The following is a 17,964-nucleotide window of genomic DNA, read 5'->3' on the forward strand; positions in this document are numbered from 1 at the left end:
ATTTGCAAGCCGTAAAGCACTACACATATGTAATGTGTCGGCATTATTTTCCCAAAGAAGTGGAAAACAAAGCTGGGTAGCATCTTGAAGCATCTGGCTACATTTGTTAAATTGAGTTGAGCTGAATCAGGCTTCTTGTCCCTATGACTCTCTTGGCAATAAGGAGAGCACATCAAGACTTCTCTGTGTCCAAATATATCCAAAGAAATACCATCTCAAACCCTGCCAAGAAGATTACCATCATATTTTATGCAACTAAAGAGACAAAGATACTTCCTAACATTTACATTTATCCCAAAAGGGAATGTATTGCCTACATGATAGTAGGCTGTCCCTCACTAGAGACCTTTTATGATCTCCTGTTTCTGTAACAGACACCCAGAAGGGGCTGCAAGAACTTTGTGAAAAGACACTGGATTAAGTGGGTGAAATTTAGTCAGTTAATTTGTTATTGTGTTTGACTTGTAGGCAGGACTATCCCTCCCACTCATCCTTCCTGGCCCCCAATACAATTGGAATACTGACTGACTACACTGCAGATGTGGAGTAACTACATACACATCAAAAGCAAAGCGTAGGGTGGATTGGAGAATTCCTTCTTCCTTTCTCCAGTTCCCTTGGCTAGTTTGATATAGACAGCAAGCAAAAATCACAGATCTAGAAGGGATCTCAGAGACCGTCTAGTTTAACCTCATTTTATGGGTGAGAAAATGATGTACATTAACTTGTTAAAATCACTAAGGAAGCAAACATTGAGACGGGATTTGAATCTAGATCCATTATAGCTAGTACTTTTCTCCCTGTACCATGAAAGACCTGATTATTTATAGTGTGATTTCTAATTAGATATGTGACCTTGGACAAACCATCTGGACTTTCTGAAACCATCTCATCTGTGGAACTGGTGGGGTTGGTCTGAAATATTGTTAGAAATCTTTTCTCAAGGTTTAAATAATTCGGATTCAATGATATTCTATAGCCTCCATGTCCCCCCTTCCCCGCAACTCCTCTGCTAGAATCAAAGGCACATTTCTCTCTTCGTATAAAGAGATTTCTGATTAGTCATAAGCTGAATTCAGTAAGTTCTATTGTTTGAAGAGGTAAAAGCAAACAGCAGAATACTTGGTTTGTTGGTCAGAATTGCTCAACCTATTATCCATTAAGTTTTAAAGATTGGGTTCAGACTTTCAATAATACACATTAATTGATTAGCCCACACTTAAACTCTAATTATTCATGAATAATATTAGCAACCTTGTCATGATAGAAAAAGCACAAAAGCAAAAAATGGTATACGCTGGAAGGATCATAGGAATGCAGTTACATTATTGGCAGAGCTATAGCAAAGTGGTACAGAGGCTGTGAGACTCAGAACCTGGGTTCTCTGGGCCTAAATTCCCTCAACAGTAAAATAAAGGGGTTGGATAAAGGGTATCTACAATTCCTTTCAGATGTAAATCAACAATCCTAAGTCTAACAGTTCTAGAAAAGAATCTGAATTTATGTTAAAAAAATAAACTATATAAATATACCTATTTACATACATAAAATATAGTTGTATACATATATGTGAAAACACATACATCTATTTACAAATATGACCTCATTTGATCCTCATAACAGTTGAAGTAGAAGTTATACAAATAGAGGTTAAATGACTAGTCCAGGATCATATAGCGATAACTATCCAAGCCAGATTTGAACTCAGATTTTCTTGACTCCACACTCAGCCCTCTATCCACTGTACCACCTAAATGCCCTTTTATAAACACATAAAAGTCACTGTTTTTGTTTTTTGGTTTTTTTCCCTGAGGCTGGGGTTAAGTGACTTGCCCAGGGTCACACAGCTAAGAAGTGTTAAGTGTCCAGATTTGACTTCAAGGCTGGTGCTCTATCCGCTACACCACCTAACTGCCCCCAAAGCCAATGTTATTATTTTGCTATATAAACATATGTATGTAAGCATGCATGCAAGTGTGTGGTACGGCTAGTAGGCACATTCCCCAAGGAGGTGAAAAAAAGAAGGAAAACACCAAACTATTTATAACGGTGGCTTTTATATTTTTATAATGGAGCAGCTAGGTGGTACTGAGCCTGGAATCACGAAGACCCAAGTTCAAGTTCCTCAGATATTTACTCGCTGTATAACCTGAGCAAGTTTCTCAAATCTGTTTGCCTCAGTTTCACCAATTGTAAAATGTGGATAATAATAGCATCTGTCCCATAGGGTTGCTGGAGGTTCAAATCTGATAATTTTTATAAAGTGTTTATCACACGGCCTGGCACATAACGGATATGCTCATTTCCTTGCCCTTACCCTCTAGCTAAACTAGAAACTGTAAGAGAGAGCATTACCTTTACTGATGATAATTCATATTAGTGAATTTAAAAAACACATGTTTATCATGTATTGGAGTAGGAAGGTGGCTAGGGCATGAACTGAGCCCAAGGTTAACTCAAACAGCAAAGAGAAGTAAGTATGGGAATGTTTTTGTTTGGTTTTGGCCAAGGATGGGCCTAGCTCATGGCACTCTGCTCCTGGGTGAATGTTGCCACAATGGCCCCGTTCTCTCTTACTTATCCAAACCTTACCCTTCTTTAGTTCCCCACCTCCCCCAGGACTCCTTTCCGAGAGCTCCCATTTACCACGGAGACACTTGACAAGATCCATTCTTCAGTAACATGTCTTCAGTCTGGAGCAACCTAGCACCTGACTCTGTATAGCCTGGTATTGACTCTTGTCACTTGACAGACTTAATCTTACAGCTCCAACTAGACTGCAATTCCCTGAAGATAGAAGCCTTGTCTGTCTGTCTGTCTGTCTGTCTGTCTCATTCATTCAATATCTATTATAGCACCTACTATACAAGGCAATTTATGTCGATTCAACAAGCATTTATAAAGTACCAAGAAATATTAAAACAAAGAGCAAATCAGTCGTTGCCCTCAAGAACCTTTCATTTACTTCAGGGAGAGAGGAAGAGAGATCAAACCCAGGCTGTCTGCGGTCAGAGTTTCTCATCTCGTATTTATAGGCTTCTGTCTCTCCCAGGAATCAGCACAGCCCTGGGTCCACAACAGCTGCTGAGTGAGTCTTTGTCGAACACTATGGTCAATCCTCAGTTTTCTGCACTGTTTCTGACTCCTGGGTTCCCACTGACTGAGGCTCAGGAAGGCTGACCAGAATCAAAGCAGTGGCCACAAATGGCCCCAGAGTACATAAGCCATGCCCTTTTAACCGAATCTGAATACTGTTGTCATCAGTCTGCACAATAACTGAAGCAGACCAAGAAAGAGAACCGGGGAACTTTGCCAAGTAGGAGAAGCATAGGGAATTGGCATTTGAGAGCCAATTACAGATCAACCAGCCCAGCTTTATAGAGGAGGGACCTGGAGGCCAGAGAAGTGGGGTGAATTGTTCAAAATCAGCATCTTAGCAGTGGAGACGAGATTAGAACTCTTGTTTTTTGAACTTTTGCATCCTACCCATTGGGACGCCTGGGATTTCTTGGTGGATCACCAAATCTATCCAGAAGACAGGATTCCACGAGATACAGACACTGACACCTCCTATGTTGTCAAAGACCATCCTGTGCTATCAGGAAGACTGTATGTTCCCTCTCTGATTAGGGTCTTTTAAGACCTAAACATGGCTCTTTCTCAGTTTTTTTTTTTCCTTCTTGATCTTGTGCAGCAAGATAATTATAAATATGTATACATATATTGGATTTAACATATATTTTAACATATTTAACATGTATTGGACTACTTGGGGAAGGGGTGGGGAGAAGGAGGGGAAAAATTGGAACAATTTTGCAAGGGTCAATGCTGAAAATTTACCCATGCATATGTTTTGTAAATAAAAAGATTTAATTTTTTTAAAAAAGGAACATTTGTTAAGCTGCTCAGAATAAAAGACTTAATATCCTTGTCAATGCATCAACTCCAATAGAGTTCTTCCTAGTCCTGTTGCAGGTTCCTGCAACTTGCTGATCCCATGTTATCTGACCTCATACCTTCCCTAGTCCATCCCTGATCCCTTAAGCTACAGATGACCCTTGTCTTCTGGCTGTAGAGTCTTATTCATCCTTACTCATTACAGTGACCCAAGCCAACCATATTTCAACAACCTTCCTAGTTCTTCCTAGTTTTGTATCATTTTCCCTATGACTTAGGGTGAAGTCTTCATCTTATTGGTGTCTCTAAAGTTTCCCTGTTCACAATGGGGCTTGGTGTCCATCCAAGACAGCGCAGTGGGAGCTTCTGTCCTGTCTCAGTTTCTGAGCCCACGAATCACGTGGCCCTGAGAGCAAAGCCCCACCTTCCAGGGGACAACGGGACATCTGCCTAGGGCTAGCCAGGGTTGTTTTCACACTCATGAGGGGAAGGAGTAAGGGAGGGAAGCATAGGACATGTAGACATCAAAGAAAGAAGGAACTTGGCAATTCTACAAAGGTATCGGGCACCTGTAGCAGGTGCTGAGATTTCAAAAATAAAAGCCAAGTAGAATCTGCCACTAAGGAACTCACATTCAGGAGGAAATAGCAATGGTTTGGGGATCTCATGACTTGGGAGTTTTGGGGGATGGCCCCACCTACCCAGACAAAATCAGCACCGGTGTCAGAAGCATATCCTCTTACCACAGGCTCTCCTACACATCCAGAGAGGAGGGGGACCCCTGCACGCATTCAGTTGTCCAGCCTATGTTAGGCTTTTTCTGATTACATATCATTAAAACATCCAACGGATTTCTTCCAGCCATTGCCGAGCCCTTCCCAGGGAATTACCCATTATGCATTAGTTTTAATTGCAGAGTATTAGACATCTTGGTAGGACTAGGCCAACAAAGCTTGGCCCCTGGTTCTTCCTCTCCTATTTCTGTCTTTTTTCCCCTCTGAACCAATCCAAACAACAGCTCTCCCCAGGACCTGCTTCCCCTTTCCTTTGATCTGTCTCTCTCACACTTAACATCATCAACTCATTTCTCCTCTGGTCTCATACTTAGTGGGGGAGAGAGAACAGCAGGTCACCATCCTCCATATAACAACCCTGCAGAGCTTTGATGGATGTTATTATTAAGTCATTCCCCAGCCTCCTTTTCTTCAGGTTGAAGAATCCAGGTTCCTTTGATGCTTGCACGCATGCGCAGCACACACGCGAACCCACCCACACACACACTTGGAGACTAGGAGAAAAACTCTTTTTTTTCCCCTTCCAAGCCCCTCTTTGGGGGATGCTGGGAGTTGCCCTGCTCCCCAGGTCTTTCCATGGACCTTGTCCATGAAAGGAGCCCTTTATTCTTCTAGGTGAATATCTGTCTGGGAGGTAAGCTATTTTAACACTCATCTAATGATGAGGAGCTTTTTGGTACAATTCTTTAGCCATGTGAGAGGATGAGAAGAGGGAAAATTGATACTACATCTGTATTAATAAAAGATTCTGGTCCAGTAGAGAAGCTAAGTTTTTCTTAGCTGAAGCTGTGAAAAAGGGTCTCAGGAATTCCCCTTCCCCCAAGCTGCCAATCTGCAAGAAAGGCATTAAATTGATGCTGTCTCATGCCTCTGGGGCTTAACCTCTAGCCCCTTACTCCTCCAGTCACTGAGCCTCCCTAGAATCACTCAGTTCCAATCAGACTTTTTACTTAATGGACCCAGAGCTTTGATTTCATGAGCTGCCTTACAGAGACAACCATCCGGCCACCTCTGGCTTTGAAGAGCTACTGGGGGACACTGAAGGGTTCAGTGACTTGCCCTGGATCAAGCAGCCAGTATATGTCATTGGTAGGACTCGAATTCTGATTTTCTAGTCTCTATATCAGCATGATCTGAAATACATAGAAACTAAGTAGGAGGGGATGATCCTCTCTCTGAGCAGAAATAACCAATAAATTAGTCTGTGATCAATATAGCCCCAATGAGCCTAATAAATGCATGAATAAATGAATATATAGATCTTCTTTCTTTTTTTTCAAAGTGCTCTTGTACTCCCTCAACTTTACCCCCATATTCTTAGTGTCCTTGCCTATGGAGAAAAAAGCTCTCTGGTAGGAGAGCTGATCTCTGTGTTCCCTGTTCATGAGGGATTCTCAGCCTCAGCCCGTCCCTCCCAGTCCCAGCATTCCACCAGGCACATAACCATGTGCTCTAGTCGTTTGCATTGGTTTTCATGGTCTCTGCTGTCTGTGGCTGCAGAATGGATGCTATCTGGGTCTGCTCTTTTATTCTGGGGAAATCCTTCAGGGCGAGTCTCTAGTCCCTCTCATTGTGCTGAAAGGGCCCCAAGAAGTGGGCTCGCTCTCTGTATTTCCTCACCCACCAAGAACCATAATAAGATACAAAACTAATGATATGTCAACAGGCTCCCCTGGTCCTCAAGCCAAAGGGAGAGGGGGGGCTGAGATGATGAATCTAGAAGCTGTGAAGTGTTTCTTCTTTTAATCAAAATGTCTGAACTTGTTGCTTCTATGTGATGGATGAGTTTGGGGGGTCTTGCTCCCTTGGTTTCCATTGGTCAGCTGGGTAACCTGCTGGACAAAGCGCTAGAGGTGGAGTTAGGAACTCCTGAGCTCAAATGTCACCTCAGGAAAATATTAGCTGCTCTACTCTGGGCGAGTCACTAAATTTTTTTTTTAAAGCCTCCTGGTCCTCTCTGTGAAACAAAAATGATAATAATAATAACACTGCCTTTACAGGGCTGTGATGATGTAACATAACATCATATGTTATGGTGTAAAGTGCTTCGTAAACCTTAAACCACTATATAACTGCCAGTTATTATTAGCAAGTTCTGTAGAGTTCATCACCAACCTGCCTTTGGGGAGTTCTGTCTCCTGCTGCCCTCAGTTCTCCCACCCTTCCCAACTGCCCTCCCCCAGTCTCTCCCCTACCTCACATTGTCATGTTTCTGGATGTAAATCTTGTGGAACATCATATCTTCCTGCTTGGCGTTGATGTCCGCTTTCATCTCCATGGCAACGTGACGAGGAAGGACAGACAGCAGGAGACGCTCCTGGGGAGAGAAGCAGACAGAGCATCATTGCTCCTACCACCTGCCTCAAGGCTTGTTTTCCTCCCTGGGATCTCTCCTCTGGGGCACAAGCTAAGCCTTCCCTCAGCTATCCCCATCAAAAATCGCATAGTAACCATGAGAACAGAACAGGCTCCGTTACGCTGTACAGAGTTCCCACCAGGGGGAGCATGGGAGCCAGAGCATCCCTGCATGCATGGGAGAGGGCATTTTTGTTGTTTCACAGAAATGGAATTTCACTGATATGGAAAACTCCTAGCTCAGAGACTTTTTCACCAACAAAGATCAGCATCTGCTTCTTAATTTAGTAAGTACTTAATAAATGTTTATGGACTGAAGAAAGCTCCGAGTCCTAGGGTCCTGAGTTGACTCAGAAAGAATCATGCAAATAATATGCCTGAGTTAGGATTTGAACTTAGATATTCCTGACTCAGAGGCTGGCTCTCTGGTATCTGCTCTGTGTCACAATGACTCTCAGGAGTAGAATTTCGATGGAGAAACAAGACTCACTTTTATCATCTTCCCTGTTTGTCAGTCCTCCGAGTCCTATTACAGAGTCCAATCAACATTGCTTATTGATTGGTGGGGGGATAAGGGGTCAGTTCAGAATTCACCCAAATAAGGTTTCTGTCTGTGTCTGTGAGCACACCCGGTCTCTTCCTCCCAACCATTTCCCCTCCATGTGGCTGCTTTTACCTCTAATTAATTATTCCTATTCCATGATAAATTGTACCTAGTTACCTGAGGATCTCCTTTCTTCCTGTCTCTAACTTTGTCTCTGCTGTGACTCTGCCTACAAAGCCTGCGGTTCCGATTCTCCAAATCCATGGATCCAGGCATAAATAAACTTCTCTGTCCTATTTCCTTTGAGCAAACTTTCACACCTATCTAACTTCTTCTTTCCCAAGCCCTCCAGGTCTGCCTCTCTCAAACTTCTTCCCTTGCTAACCTAGTTCAATGAACGCACATCCTCTTTTTTACATAGGATTATAGATATAAATGATTTTTATATATTTAATATTTTTATTTTCCCCAGTTACATGTAAAACAATTTTTACATGTTTTTAAAACTTGGAGTTCTACAGTTTTTCCCTTCTTCTCCATCTCCATTTCCCTTTAAGAAGACACATATAAAGCTACACAAAACATTTCCATAAAAGCCATATTGTGAAAGAAAAAATAGATCCCCACTTAAAAAAAAACAAAAAACCCTCAAGAAAAATAAAGTTAAAAAAAAAAAAAAAAGAGTATGCTTCCATTTGTATTCAGACACAATCACATCTTTCTCTAGGTATGGATAGTATTTTTCATCATAAATCCTTCAGATTAGTGGTGGATCACTATATTGTCGAGAATAGCAAAGTCTTTTACAGCTGATCATCCCACAACAGTGCTAGTACTTTGTTTCCAGTATATAAGAAGCTATTATTAAATAATCATTTATTAACATTAGGAGATCCAGGATTTTTTCCCTTCCTCATTTGAAGATTTAAAATTTAGTTCTGTGAAGGGTGGGGCAGGATGATGAGATAAAATCCTGGAGCTATGGAACACTCAACTACAAAACTACCTTACAAAAAATTTAATCTAAGATGAATTCCACCAATAGTGTTCTAATCAGGCGTGGGTGGGAGTAAAATCTTTTGTCTAGAGTGCCCAAGGCTGGGGGTGGTCTGGAAGTAAGTCACTTCCTCCAGCCCCTCATTACAATAGGTCTACCTCTCATTATAATATTCATCCTTTTCATTAATTGGTAGCCAATAAAAGTTGATTGCCACTCTCAGGATTGCCGTTCTTCCAAAGGCATATAAGCATGAAGTAGGATTCATGAGGGGTCTTTGGTATTACAGAGTGCTACAGACCCCTTTTATTATCTGCTATTATGGTTAATAAAATGCTTAATTATCCAGAAAGTATGTCTCCTGAATTTTCTAAAAGAAACCTGAGAAGCTATCCTAATCTAATTCCCCCTATTTTATAGGTAAGGAAACTCAATTTAGTAGACTACTGTCTACGTGGAATAACTTGGAGAACTGGCAAAAAAGGAAGATGATAAAAGTCTTGCTTCTCCATCAAAATTGTACTCCTGAGAGTCAGCATGGCATAGAGGGGTTAATAGAGATAACAGAGTCCTTCTGGGTTAGAAAACCCTAAATTCACATTTTAATTGCTCAAAGACTTGAATTGCCTGTGGTAACACTAGAGGTAATAGTATGGGAATTGAAACCAGGACCTCTGACTCCACATTCAATGTGGTTTCCCACAGGATCACCCACTTTTATTGAAGCTTTTGAACTTTTTCTCTCAGCTACTCCGCCCAAGCTAAAACCCTGATCTCTCCTGGTTATCATATCCATCACTGCCCTATGGAAATCATACCTTTTGCCATTCTACAGACTGACTGAATGAAAGATAAGGGAAGGAGAAGCCTTTTTCTCAAATTAAGGGCATCTCATGCCATCTACTATTTCTTCCTGCTTTCCATCATTTGAAGTACATACATTTGAAATACACACCTTTCTATACTATCCTCTTCAAATCCCTGCTTCTGTCACCTGCCCATCACCTTACACCTGAAGCCCTTATCAAACACTCCTTCTACCCTGAACATCACTGCTGAGCTAATCTTCCTAAAGCATCCTTTTATCATGTCATCCCTCAACTCAAAAACCCTCTTACCCACCTTATACAATGAAAACTCCTTTCCTAGCAATCCACCTCACTCCTTCTTGCCTCTCTGCCTTCTCTGATACCTGCAATTCCTGGCCAAAACCTTTCCTTCCTCATGCATGAAGTCTACTCTGCTCCAGTCTCCACTGATAAAGACCATAGTTTACAAAGAATGCAGGGAGAGTTGTAGCAAACGGAGAATTGCATATGCGCTGAAATGCTGAGTTCCTGATTCTCATTTCATTATGCCTTGTTCATGTAGCCTTGTTCCCCTGTTTTTTTGCCCAGCTCTTTCTATACCACACATTTAGTGAGCTCTGTGCCAATGTTACAGTGTCATTATGACCTGAAGGGTTGGGGAGGATGTTTTTAAAGCAAATTCAATCCAGGAGGCAAATAGGACTCACTAAGATAAGGAGAAAAACTATTGCTCCCATTTTACAGATTAGATAAATTACTCTCTCAAGCTCACACAGCTAATAAGTGCAATGAAGGAGCTTAGATATAGATATTCATATTCCAAAATCAGTGCTCTTTTCATTGCATGACCTGCCTCTTCTGAATTAAGGTAATTATCTTGCTAGGTAAAGTGCTCCCAGTGTGCCTACCAACCAACTAGTGTCTGAGCTTCTTGAATGATGGGGCCCTGTTACCCACTGGGGCCTAATGAAATTCTAAGCACACTTTAAACATTTGGTTGATCTATGAAAGAGCTAGGCAATAATTTTAAGGTAATAAGAGGGCTGGAATTGGAAATCAGGAGAACTGGATTTTAGACTAGTACTGACTAGCTTATATGAGCAAGGATAAGTCACTTCCCCTTTTTTCCGGTCTCAGTTTCCTCATCTGCAAATGAGAAGATTAAGCAAGATGATCTTTAAGGTCCTTTGCATCTCTAATATTGTTTGACTAAGATCATATAATTACAATCAACAAATAAGCATTTATTAAGTATTTATTGTACACCAGATGTTATGCTAAACACTTGTTATTATTTGGGTCATTTTAGTCATGTCCAAATTGGGGCATTTGGGGGAAGTAAGAAGAGTTTCTGAAAGTAGTATGGGACATATATAGGACATATTTCCAGGTCCAGGGGACAGAGCAGTTCTTAGTTGTGTTTCCCCCCCACCAGCATACCCTAAAGACTCCCACTTCTACTGTAAGATGTTTGCCCTGGCTTAAGCAAAGAGAAAAGCTCCAAATGAGCATCCGTTACTTTGCACTTATTGTAGTCCCCAAATGGGCACTGAACACATGACCAAAGAGGGCATAAACTTCCCTTGAGGGAAATTAGTCCGAAAAGTAGAACCTCTTGATTTCTATTCCTAGAGGTCCTGATCTCCCTTAGCCAGTGCATGGCATAATGGCCTACCCAAGAAAGCACAGTGGATGGGGGAAGTGAGCATGGGGTGGGGGTTTCTATCCTTACAGCCATAGGCCAGAGGAATGAAACTGTAATGAAATTAGAGAAATGCTAATAAAGGCTAATGTCTGCTCAGACTCTAACCATGGACTGAAAGATCTAATACTCTGAAAGGCTGATCTGTTAGAGCAGATTCAATGATAAACTAGCTTTCAGAGGCTAGGAAAGGGATTTAAGTTTTCTTATAGCTGACTCACTCCTTTGCCTTCCTCCCTACCCCACTTTATCTTGTACATACTTCCTTGTGTACTTAGAAGGATATTATCTCAATTCATCCAAAAGCTCTTTAAGTGAAGGGGATAATATTATTTTTCCTATTTATATTCTCAAATCTAGCATAATGTCACATACATAATAGAAGCTTAACAAAGATTTGTTGCTTTGAATTGAAAAAGAAAGGGAGACACTTTTGAAGAGACCAAAATGTGTTGACCTTGACAAAATGTTCAGTTTGTGATTAAAGTTCCTATTTTTTTATGTATAGTGGACAGAGAGCAGACCTCAGATTCAAGAAGATCTGGATTCAAATTCTACCTCTGCCATACCTGATTGTGTGGCCATGAACCCCTCAATGCTGTAAGAAACTCTCTAACATTATCAGTTGCAGAGAAGGTGCTAGCTTGCTTTGATAGTTTCCTTCTCCTGGGAGTTTATTAATGAAATGGCAGGTCCTGTTCCTGCAGGATAAAGATCTCTCTTTATCCCTATTGAAACTGTTACTATTGTTCAGTCATGTCTGACATGACCCTGTTTGGGTTTTCTTAGTAAAGACAGTGGAGCAGTTTATCATTTCCTTCTCCAGCCCATTTTACAGATGAGGAAACCGAGGCAGAGGGAGTTAAGTGACCTGCTCAGGGTCACACAGCTAGGAAGTGTCTGAGGCCACATGTGAACTCGGGAAGATGAGTCTAACTGATTCCAAGCACAGTTTCTGTGCACTATGTTGCCTCCTAGCCACCTTTTCTATTAAAATTGCAGGTGCATAATTCCTAACAGGAGTAAAAGATGGAGGAAGAGTCTCTCACTCAGCTCACAGGAGCTACAAAGAACAGAGGGAAGGCCATTGTCGCCTGGGGAAGTTCCAGGCTCCATCCATGTTCTGCGTGTGGTGTTCTGCATGTCTTCCCTAGTTCTTCCACTAAACTGAGATCTACCTCTTTGCTCCAAATCCCCCAGTGTTGTCTTCAAGGTTTTGAATGCAAGATGAATCACCTGGAAGGACTGACTGGCCTAGACCCTCACTCCAATCCCACCCTTTCCTATAACTCATCAATCCCTGATGATGAAGGGCACAGAGACCTAAGACTGACCCCCACTCAGCACCTCCTACTACTCCCAGTGCCCATGTGTACATTCAGCTGCCCAGGAAAGGGATGGGCAATGGTAGGGAACAGAGGCATTTTTGGTCTTCACATTTCAGCATCCAAAGCCTCTTTGATTTATTTACAAAAGGGAGGGGCAGAACTCAGGCTGGGGGGGGGGGGGCAAAGGGGTGAGGGGATCAGGGAAGGAAGGTCAGTGGGTTGAATTCTCTCTCCAGGGTACTCAAAGGAGCGAATTCCCACAGAGTCAGGAATGCCAGTCTCTTTCCATGGAAAACATTCCCATGTCAGCTGGACCCCAAACTCATGACCAGGGAAACTGAAGCAAAAGACTTTGTGTTTGAGGTAAAAAGAAACCCAGAAGATGTGGGCAGGGAGACTCCCATCTACCCAGCTAGCAGTGCTCAAATAGCAGAGCTTCTCATCCCTGCCCTGACAGCAAAGGCCCAGAATAGCTCACTCTCCCATCCCACCTAAGCAAATGGAGACCAAAGAAGGGAAAGGGGAGAGAATAGCTTGAACCATCATCAGCAACCTGGAATGCTGCACAGTCACTGTATTGATTAGAGTTCCTTCCTACGTCTTTCTAAGTTGTTCATCTTTACAATATCGTTATTTTCTAAATTGTTCTCCTGATTCACTTTGGGTTCCATCAATTCTCACAATGATTCCAGAGGTCTGAGGATGAAGGATGCTGCCTATCTCCTGCAGAGAAGGTGATGGATCCAGTGTACAGAATGATATTCACAGATTTAGACATGGCTAATGTGGGAATCTGTTTTGTTGGCTATGCATGTTTGTTATACGAGTTTCCCTTTTCTTTTTTTCCAGTGAGGGGGAAGAATAGGTGAAAGGAAGAGAAAATATATGCTTTTTCTTTGAAAAAATAAAGAGTAAATAGATTTTTTTTGCCTCACAAATAAGAGGGCGAGGGAGGGGATTTGTCTTCAGAGCACCTCACCTGTTGCTGATTTTCCCTCTGTGAGTGTAGCCGAGCCTGGATACATTCCCTTGTTTCCTGGAAGGCCTGTCTTTGGGAGACCTCCGCTGGGTAATGGGTACATACTCCCACAATGTTGGTACAGGAGAAGATGAGAACATTGGAGACAAGCTGCAATATTGGAAATGGAAATAGACACAGATTAGTGTAGATCAGGCACTGTATTTGGTCCATGCAGTCTGAAAAAAATAAGGGTCACAATCTCAAAAACAGTCCAAGCTTTTAGCCACAACATTCATGTTCAAAGGGTTTCCAGGGACTCAAAGGATCCTCCATTTCAGAATTCTGTGGGATCCACTCAGGAATCAGAGTTGCCAAGCATAACCTGTTTCTCCTTGATTTTCTTCCCTGATTTTATCTGAGTCCAGGTCTTACCTGTCTTTCCTAAGTTCCGGGGCTGGTCTAATGTTAACAGTCCATAAAGACATAGGGATAATTAAATAATAACTACCAAACAAATACATAAAACAGATTAAATATTTACCTTGGCTACAAATCAAAGGGTGAGTTAATTAGTGGGACAGTAAAAGGGACACGTAGGGTGTGTGTTTAGGTGGGAGGATAGGGGGTCAGAGGGAGGGAAGGATTATACAATTAGAGCAGTCAAAAAAAAGTTTTGTTTCCAGGAAAGCTTCACGTAGGAGGAAGGATTCTGAATGTGTGACTGTGCCCAGTGTATGATGCTTAGTGAATTCAATTGGACATTGGTGGCAATTAATTATTCTATCAACAGACATTCGTCAGGTTCCTGCTGTTAGAAAAGCAGTGTGACTCTTGAGTCAGGAGACCTGGGCTCTGAGTCAGTGTAGGACACTGAACTACCTGTGTGACCTTAAATAAGTTACTTGATCTTGACCTCCTTGATTGTTAAATGGAGGAGTTGGACTAAATTGCTCCCTGGACCTTTCAGTTCTCTCTACAGACCCTTTAGTCAACAAATATTCATTAAGTTGCTACTATGTAGGGGCAGATAGGTGAAATCAGGAAGACTCATCAGGAACTTTCTAGCTGAGCAAGCAAATCACTTAACTCTGCTTGCCTTAGTTTCCTCATCTGTAAAATGGACTGGAGAAGGAAATGGGAAATCACTCCAGTGTCAGACCCCTTCCCCCCTAGTTCTGACAAAGTTAAGTTTGTGACTTCTCAAAAGAAAATTTTAATAGGAAACTAAGTGAAGAAAAAGACCTAGCAACATAAAGTCATGGAAAAAAACAAATCTGCAGAATTCTGGTTCAAACTTGAACAGCTAAAAACCCCTATCTTGACTGGGGAGGCTTGGATGGAACTCTGTCTTAGGTATACTTCTCTCATTTGAAACCTTTTCCAGGTTGGAGGCTAAGAAATTTGACAACAGAAAAAGGTATCAAGTATTACACCAAGATTTAATTCTTTCTGTAAAAATAAACAAGCACAACTATTTTGTTAGTATGCAAATTTCTTTGGTCTTTAATTATATGTATACCAGAGATATATAAATATCAGAGATACATAAAAAATATTTTTTATCATTTATTATGAGTAAATGTTTGATTTGTATTCTTATTTTGTATACCTATATACCCAGGGGTTAAATAAAACCCTCAGGTGAAAAGGGGTTGCAAATGGAAAAAGTTTAAGAAGCCCTGAGCTAGAGGACCATTTATTGGGTGGTTGATACAAGAGGTTCCTCTTGTGAATGAGTTGGATCCTGTGTTTGTGAAGATCTCTTCCAAATCTCAGAATCTGTGAATCTGTGATCTCTAGTCCATCTGAATGAATAAAGTGGTACTTTTCTATCTGCTCCCTCAAATTTTTCCCTTAAGTCTTTAGGCCATTCTACACTGTATTTGTAAATGCCTCCTTTATCACTTTCCTAGAGATCTAAAAGTCAAGCTTCTGACATCCTACTTACATTTCTGGCTCATTTAATTTTCTTGAAGCATATCCACAATGCTGTTTAGACTGGATTTTTTACTTATGGCTCTAAGACAGTATTTCAGCTTATTCCAGTTCTTGAGTTTTCTACCCATTTTTTTTGGACTATCCATTGAATTTCAGTTTTCTAAGGGATGTCTGCATCTTTCTACTCATTTTGAAAACAAAGATGAATTAAGTGAATTAAGCTCAGGTTATCAGCCTGATTACTTCCAAGCTTCAAAGAAAAGATAGAATATCAACTGAGATTTTGGGGGCAGACAGAGGAGAGGAGGGTATTCTGTTCCAAGGGGAAAATATGGACATAAATCACTGTATAAAGATTTATGATTTGAGGTGAAGGGCTTAAGTGAGAACTGTTGAAACACATTTGAAAAAGCAGATTGTGGCAAGTTTTTAATTATAAACTAAGAACTGTTGATTTCCTGTTAGAGGGAATAGTGGGCAACTTAAGATATCTGAGCAGGTCATTGAAAGCAGTATTTTAGGGAGATGAATTTGTCAAGACTTTGAAGAATTATGGAGTAGAGTAGGCAGAGACTGAAAGTAGGTAGACCAGTTGGAAAGTTATTGAGTAGACCAGGCATGAGATAAGAATTACAGTGGTAACAGAGGGATTAGAAAGGGATAATTGCAAGAGATTCCCCCCTCCAAAAAAAAAAAAAAAAAACAAACAAGACACATCAAACAATAAACACAAACAATTCAATAAGAAATGGTGACTGATGTGATCCAAAGCAAGAAATGAGTTTCAAGAAAGGGGAATGAAGCAACACTCTCAAAATCAGGAGACTGATCAAAGAGGTTCACAGATTCAAAGACTTGCAGTTACCCTTGATTCTTCCCGGCCTCAAGGTCTATTGATTACCAAGACTTATTAGTTCCACCTCTGCAACATCTGCCACTTTTTCTTTATTCACGGTCTCAGCCTGAGATAAACCCTTTATCACCTCTTACCTGGACTAATGCGATTGACTCCTGTTGAATAATTGTTCTCATGTAGCCTACTTTTTACCCTTGTAAATCCCACCTCAGACACTTATTAGCTATCACTTAACCTCCACATGAATGTCTCATCTGTAAAAAGAGAGGTGATGAACTTGATGGCTTCTAAGTTTCCTTCTAGTTCTAAATATATAATCATATAATCTACTTTCCATATAACTATCCTAAAAGAATCTGCCCATATCACTGTTCTATTCATACATCTTTATCCTGACATGTTTGTCCCATGTCTTTCCAATTTTATTTCATATTATTCACCTTCATGCAAAATTCCTCAGGAGCAAATTGCCTGCTTTCTATTCCAAACATAATCCATCCCACATTCCATCTCTATAATTTTGGACAGGTAAGTCCCCCCAGGTCAGGAATGAACTATTTTTTCACCTTTGCTTCAAAGAATTTCTTTGAAATACAGCTCAGGCACCATCTCCTTCAGAAGCTTTTCCTGATCCTCACTCTGGTTGTTACTGCTCTTTCCCCTTTGAAATTACTTAGTATAAATATAGACTATTTGGAAGTGTTTCTAACAAGATACAGCTAAGAATTATATGAATTCAACAATAAGATTTTGCAAAAATAAAGGCATAAATATTTGGAAAAAATTCATTGTTCATGAATAAGTTGAGCCAAAATAATAAAAATGACAAAACAATCTAAATTAATTGACTTAACCACACCAAAATCATCAAGAAACTATGTTATACAGCTAAAAAAAAAATTATGAGATTCACTTGAAGGAACATAAGGTCAAGAAACTTCAAGGGTAATAACGAAAAAAAGTGGGAACCAAGGGAGTCAGTCAGTACCAGATCTTAACTTTTTTACTGCATAGCAATAGTTATTAAAAAGATTTTGCTATTTTTGGGTATAGTTACAAAATAAAGTGGTTAATCAGTGGAGAAAAAATAAGTATACATTGTATAGAAGCAAATAAACACAATAACATAGTTTAATAAAGCCTCCAGTTATTGACCTCCCCCCAAAAAACAGCTGGGAAAGCTGAAAAATCAGTTGGGTAAAAATTGGGAATAGACCAATATATATCATATACCAAAATAAACTGCAAATAGACACAATACTTAGACACAAAAATAAATTAAAGAAACAAAGAGTAAATTACCTTCTAGTTATATGAATTGAGAAAGAATTCGTGACTAAATATGCAACAGAAAAGAATCAAAGAAAATAAAGTGGCCAATTTTAGCCATATAGAATTGAAAAGTAATTTCTTATACAAAACAATCTAATACAATTCAAATTAGGAGGAAGATGGGTAACAGAATGGGAAAAAAAAGTCTTTTCATTAAGTTTCTTTGATAAAAGTCTCATCCAAGATATATAATTGATTAAAATTTGTAAGACTGAGTCTTTCCTCCAGCAAATAAATAGCAAAAGATTGCAAAAAGGTAGTTTGCAAAGGAACAAATCTAAGCTACCAATAACCATTTTAAAATGTTGAAAGCCACAAATAATTAGAGAAATGAAAATAAAAGCAACTCTGAGGTTCCACTTACATCCATAAGAATGGCAAAGATGACAATAAGGAAAATGAGAAATGGGCAAACAGGCACACTGAAATGACGAACTGTGACTTTATCCAT

The 17,964-nt window shown here is 40.3% G+C and overlaps 1 protein-coding gene across 4 annotated transcripts in view; it reads right to left on the reverse strand.

The window, feature by feature from the left end:
• Positions 1-17,964, reverse strand: part of ADCY5 (adenylate cyclase 5) — a 250,104-nt gene that overhangs the window by 65,083 nt on the left and 167,057 nt on the right. For all 4 annotated transcript variants that reach the window (XM_074301403.1, XM_074301406.1, XM_074301405.1 and 1 more), the window contains exons 2-3: positions 13,406-13,555; positions 6,887-7,008 (exon numbers count right to left, since the gene is read on the reverse strand). In XM_074301403.1, coding sequence (XP_074157504.1) covers positions 6,887-7,008; positions 13,406-13,555 — 272 coding nt within the window. The remainder of the gene's footprint in view (positions 1-6,886; positions 7,009-13,405; positions 13,556-17,964) is intronic.

The sequence above is a fragment of the Sminthopsis crassicaudata genome, chromosome 3, assembly GCF_048593235.1.
Source record: "Sminthopsis crassicaudata isolate SCR6 chromosome 3, ASM4859323v1, whole genome shotgun sequence".
Taxonomy (NCBI): domain Eukaryota; kingdom Metazoa; phylum Chordata; class Mammalia; order Dasyuromorphia; family Dasyuridae; genus Sminthopsis; species Sminthopsis crassicaudata.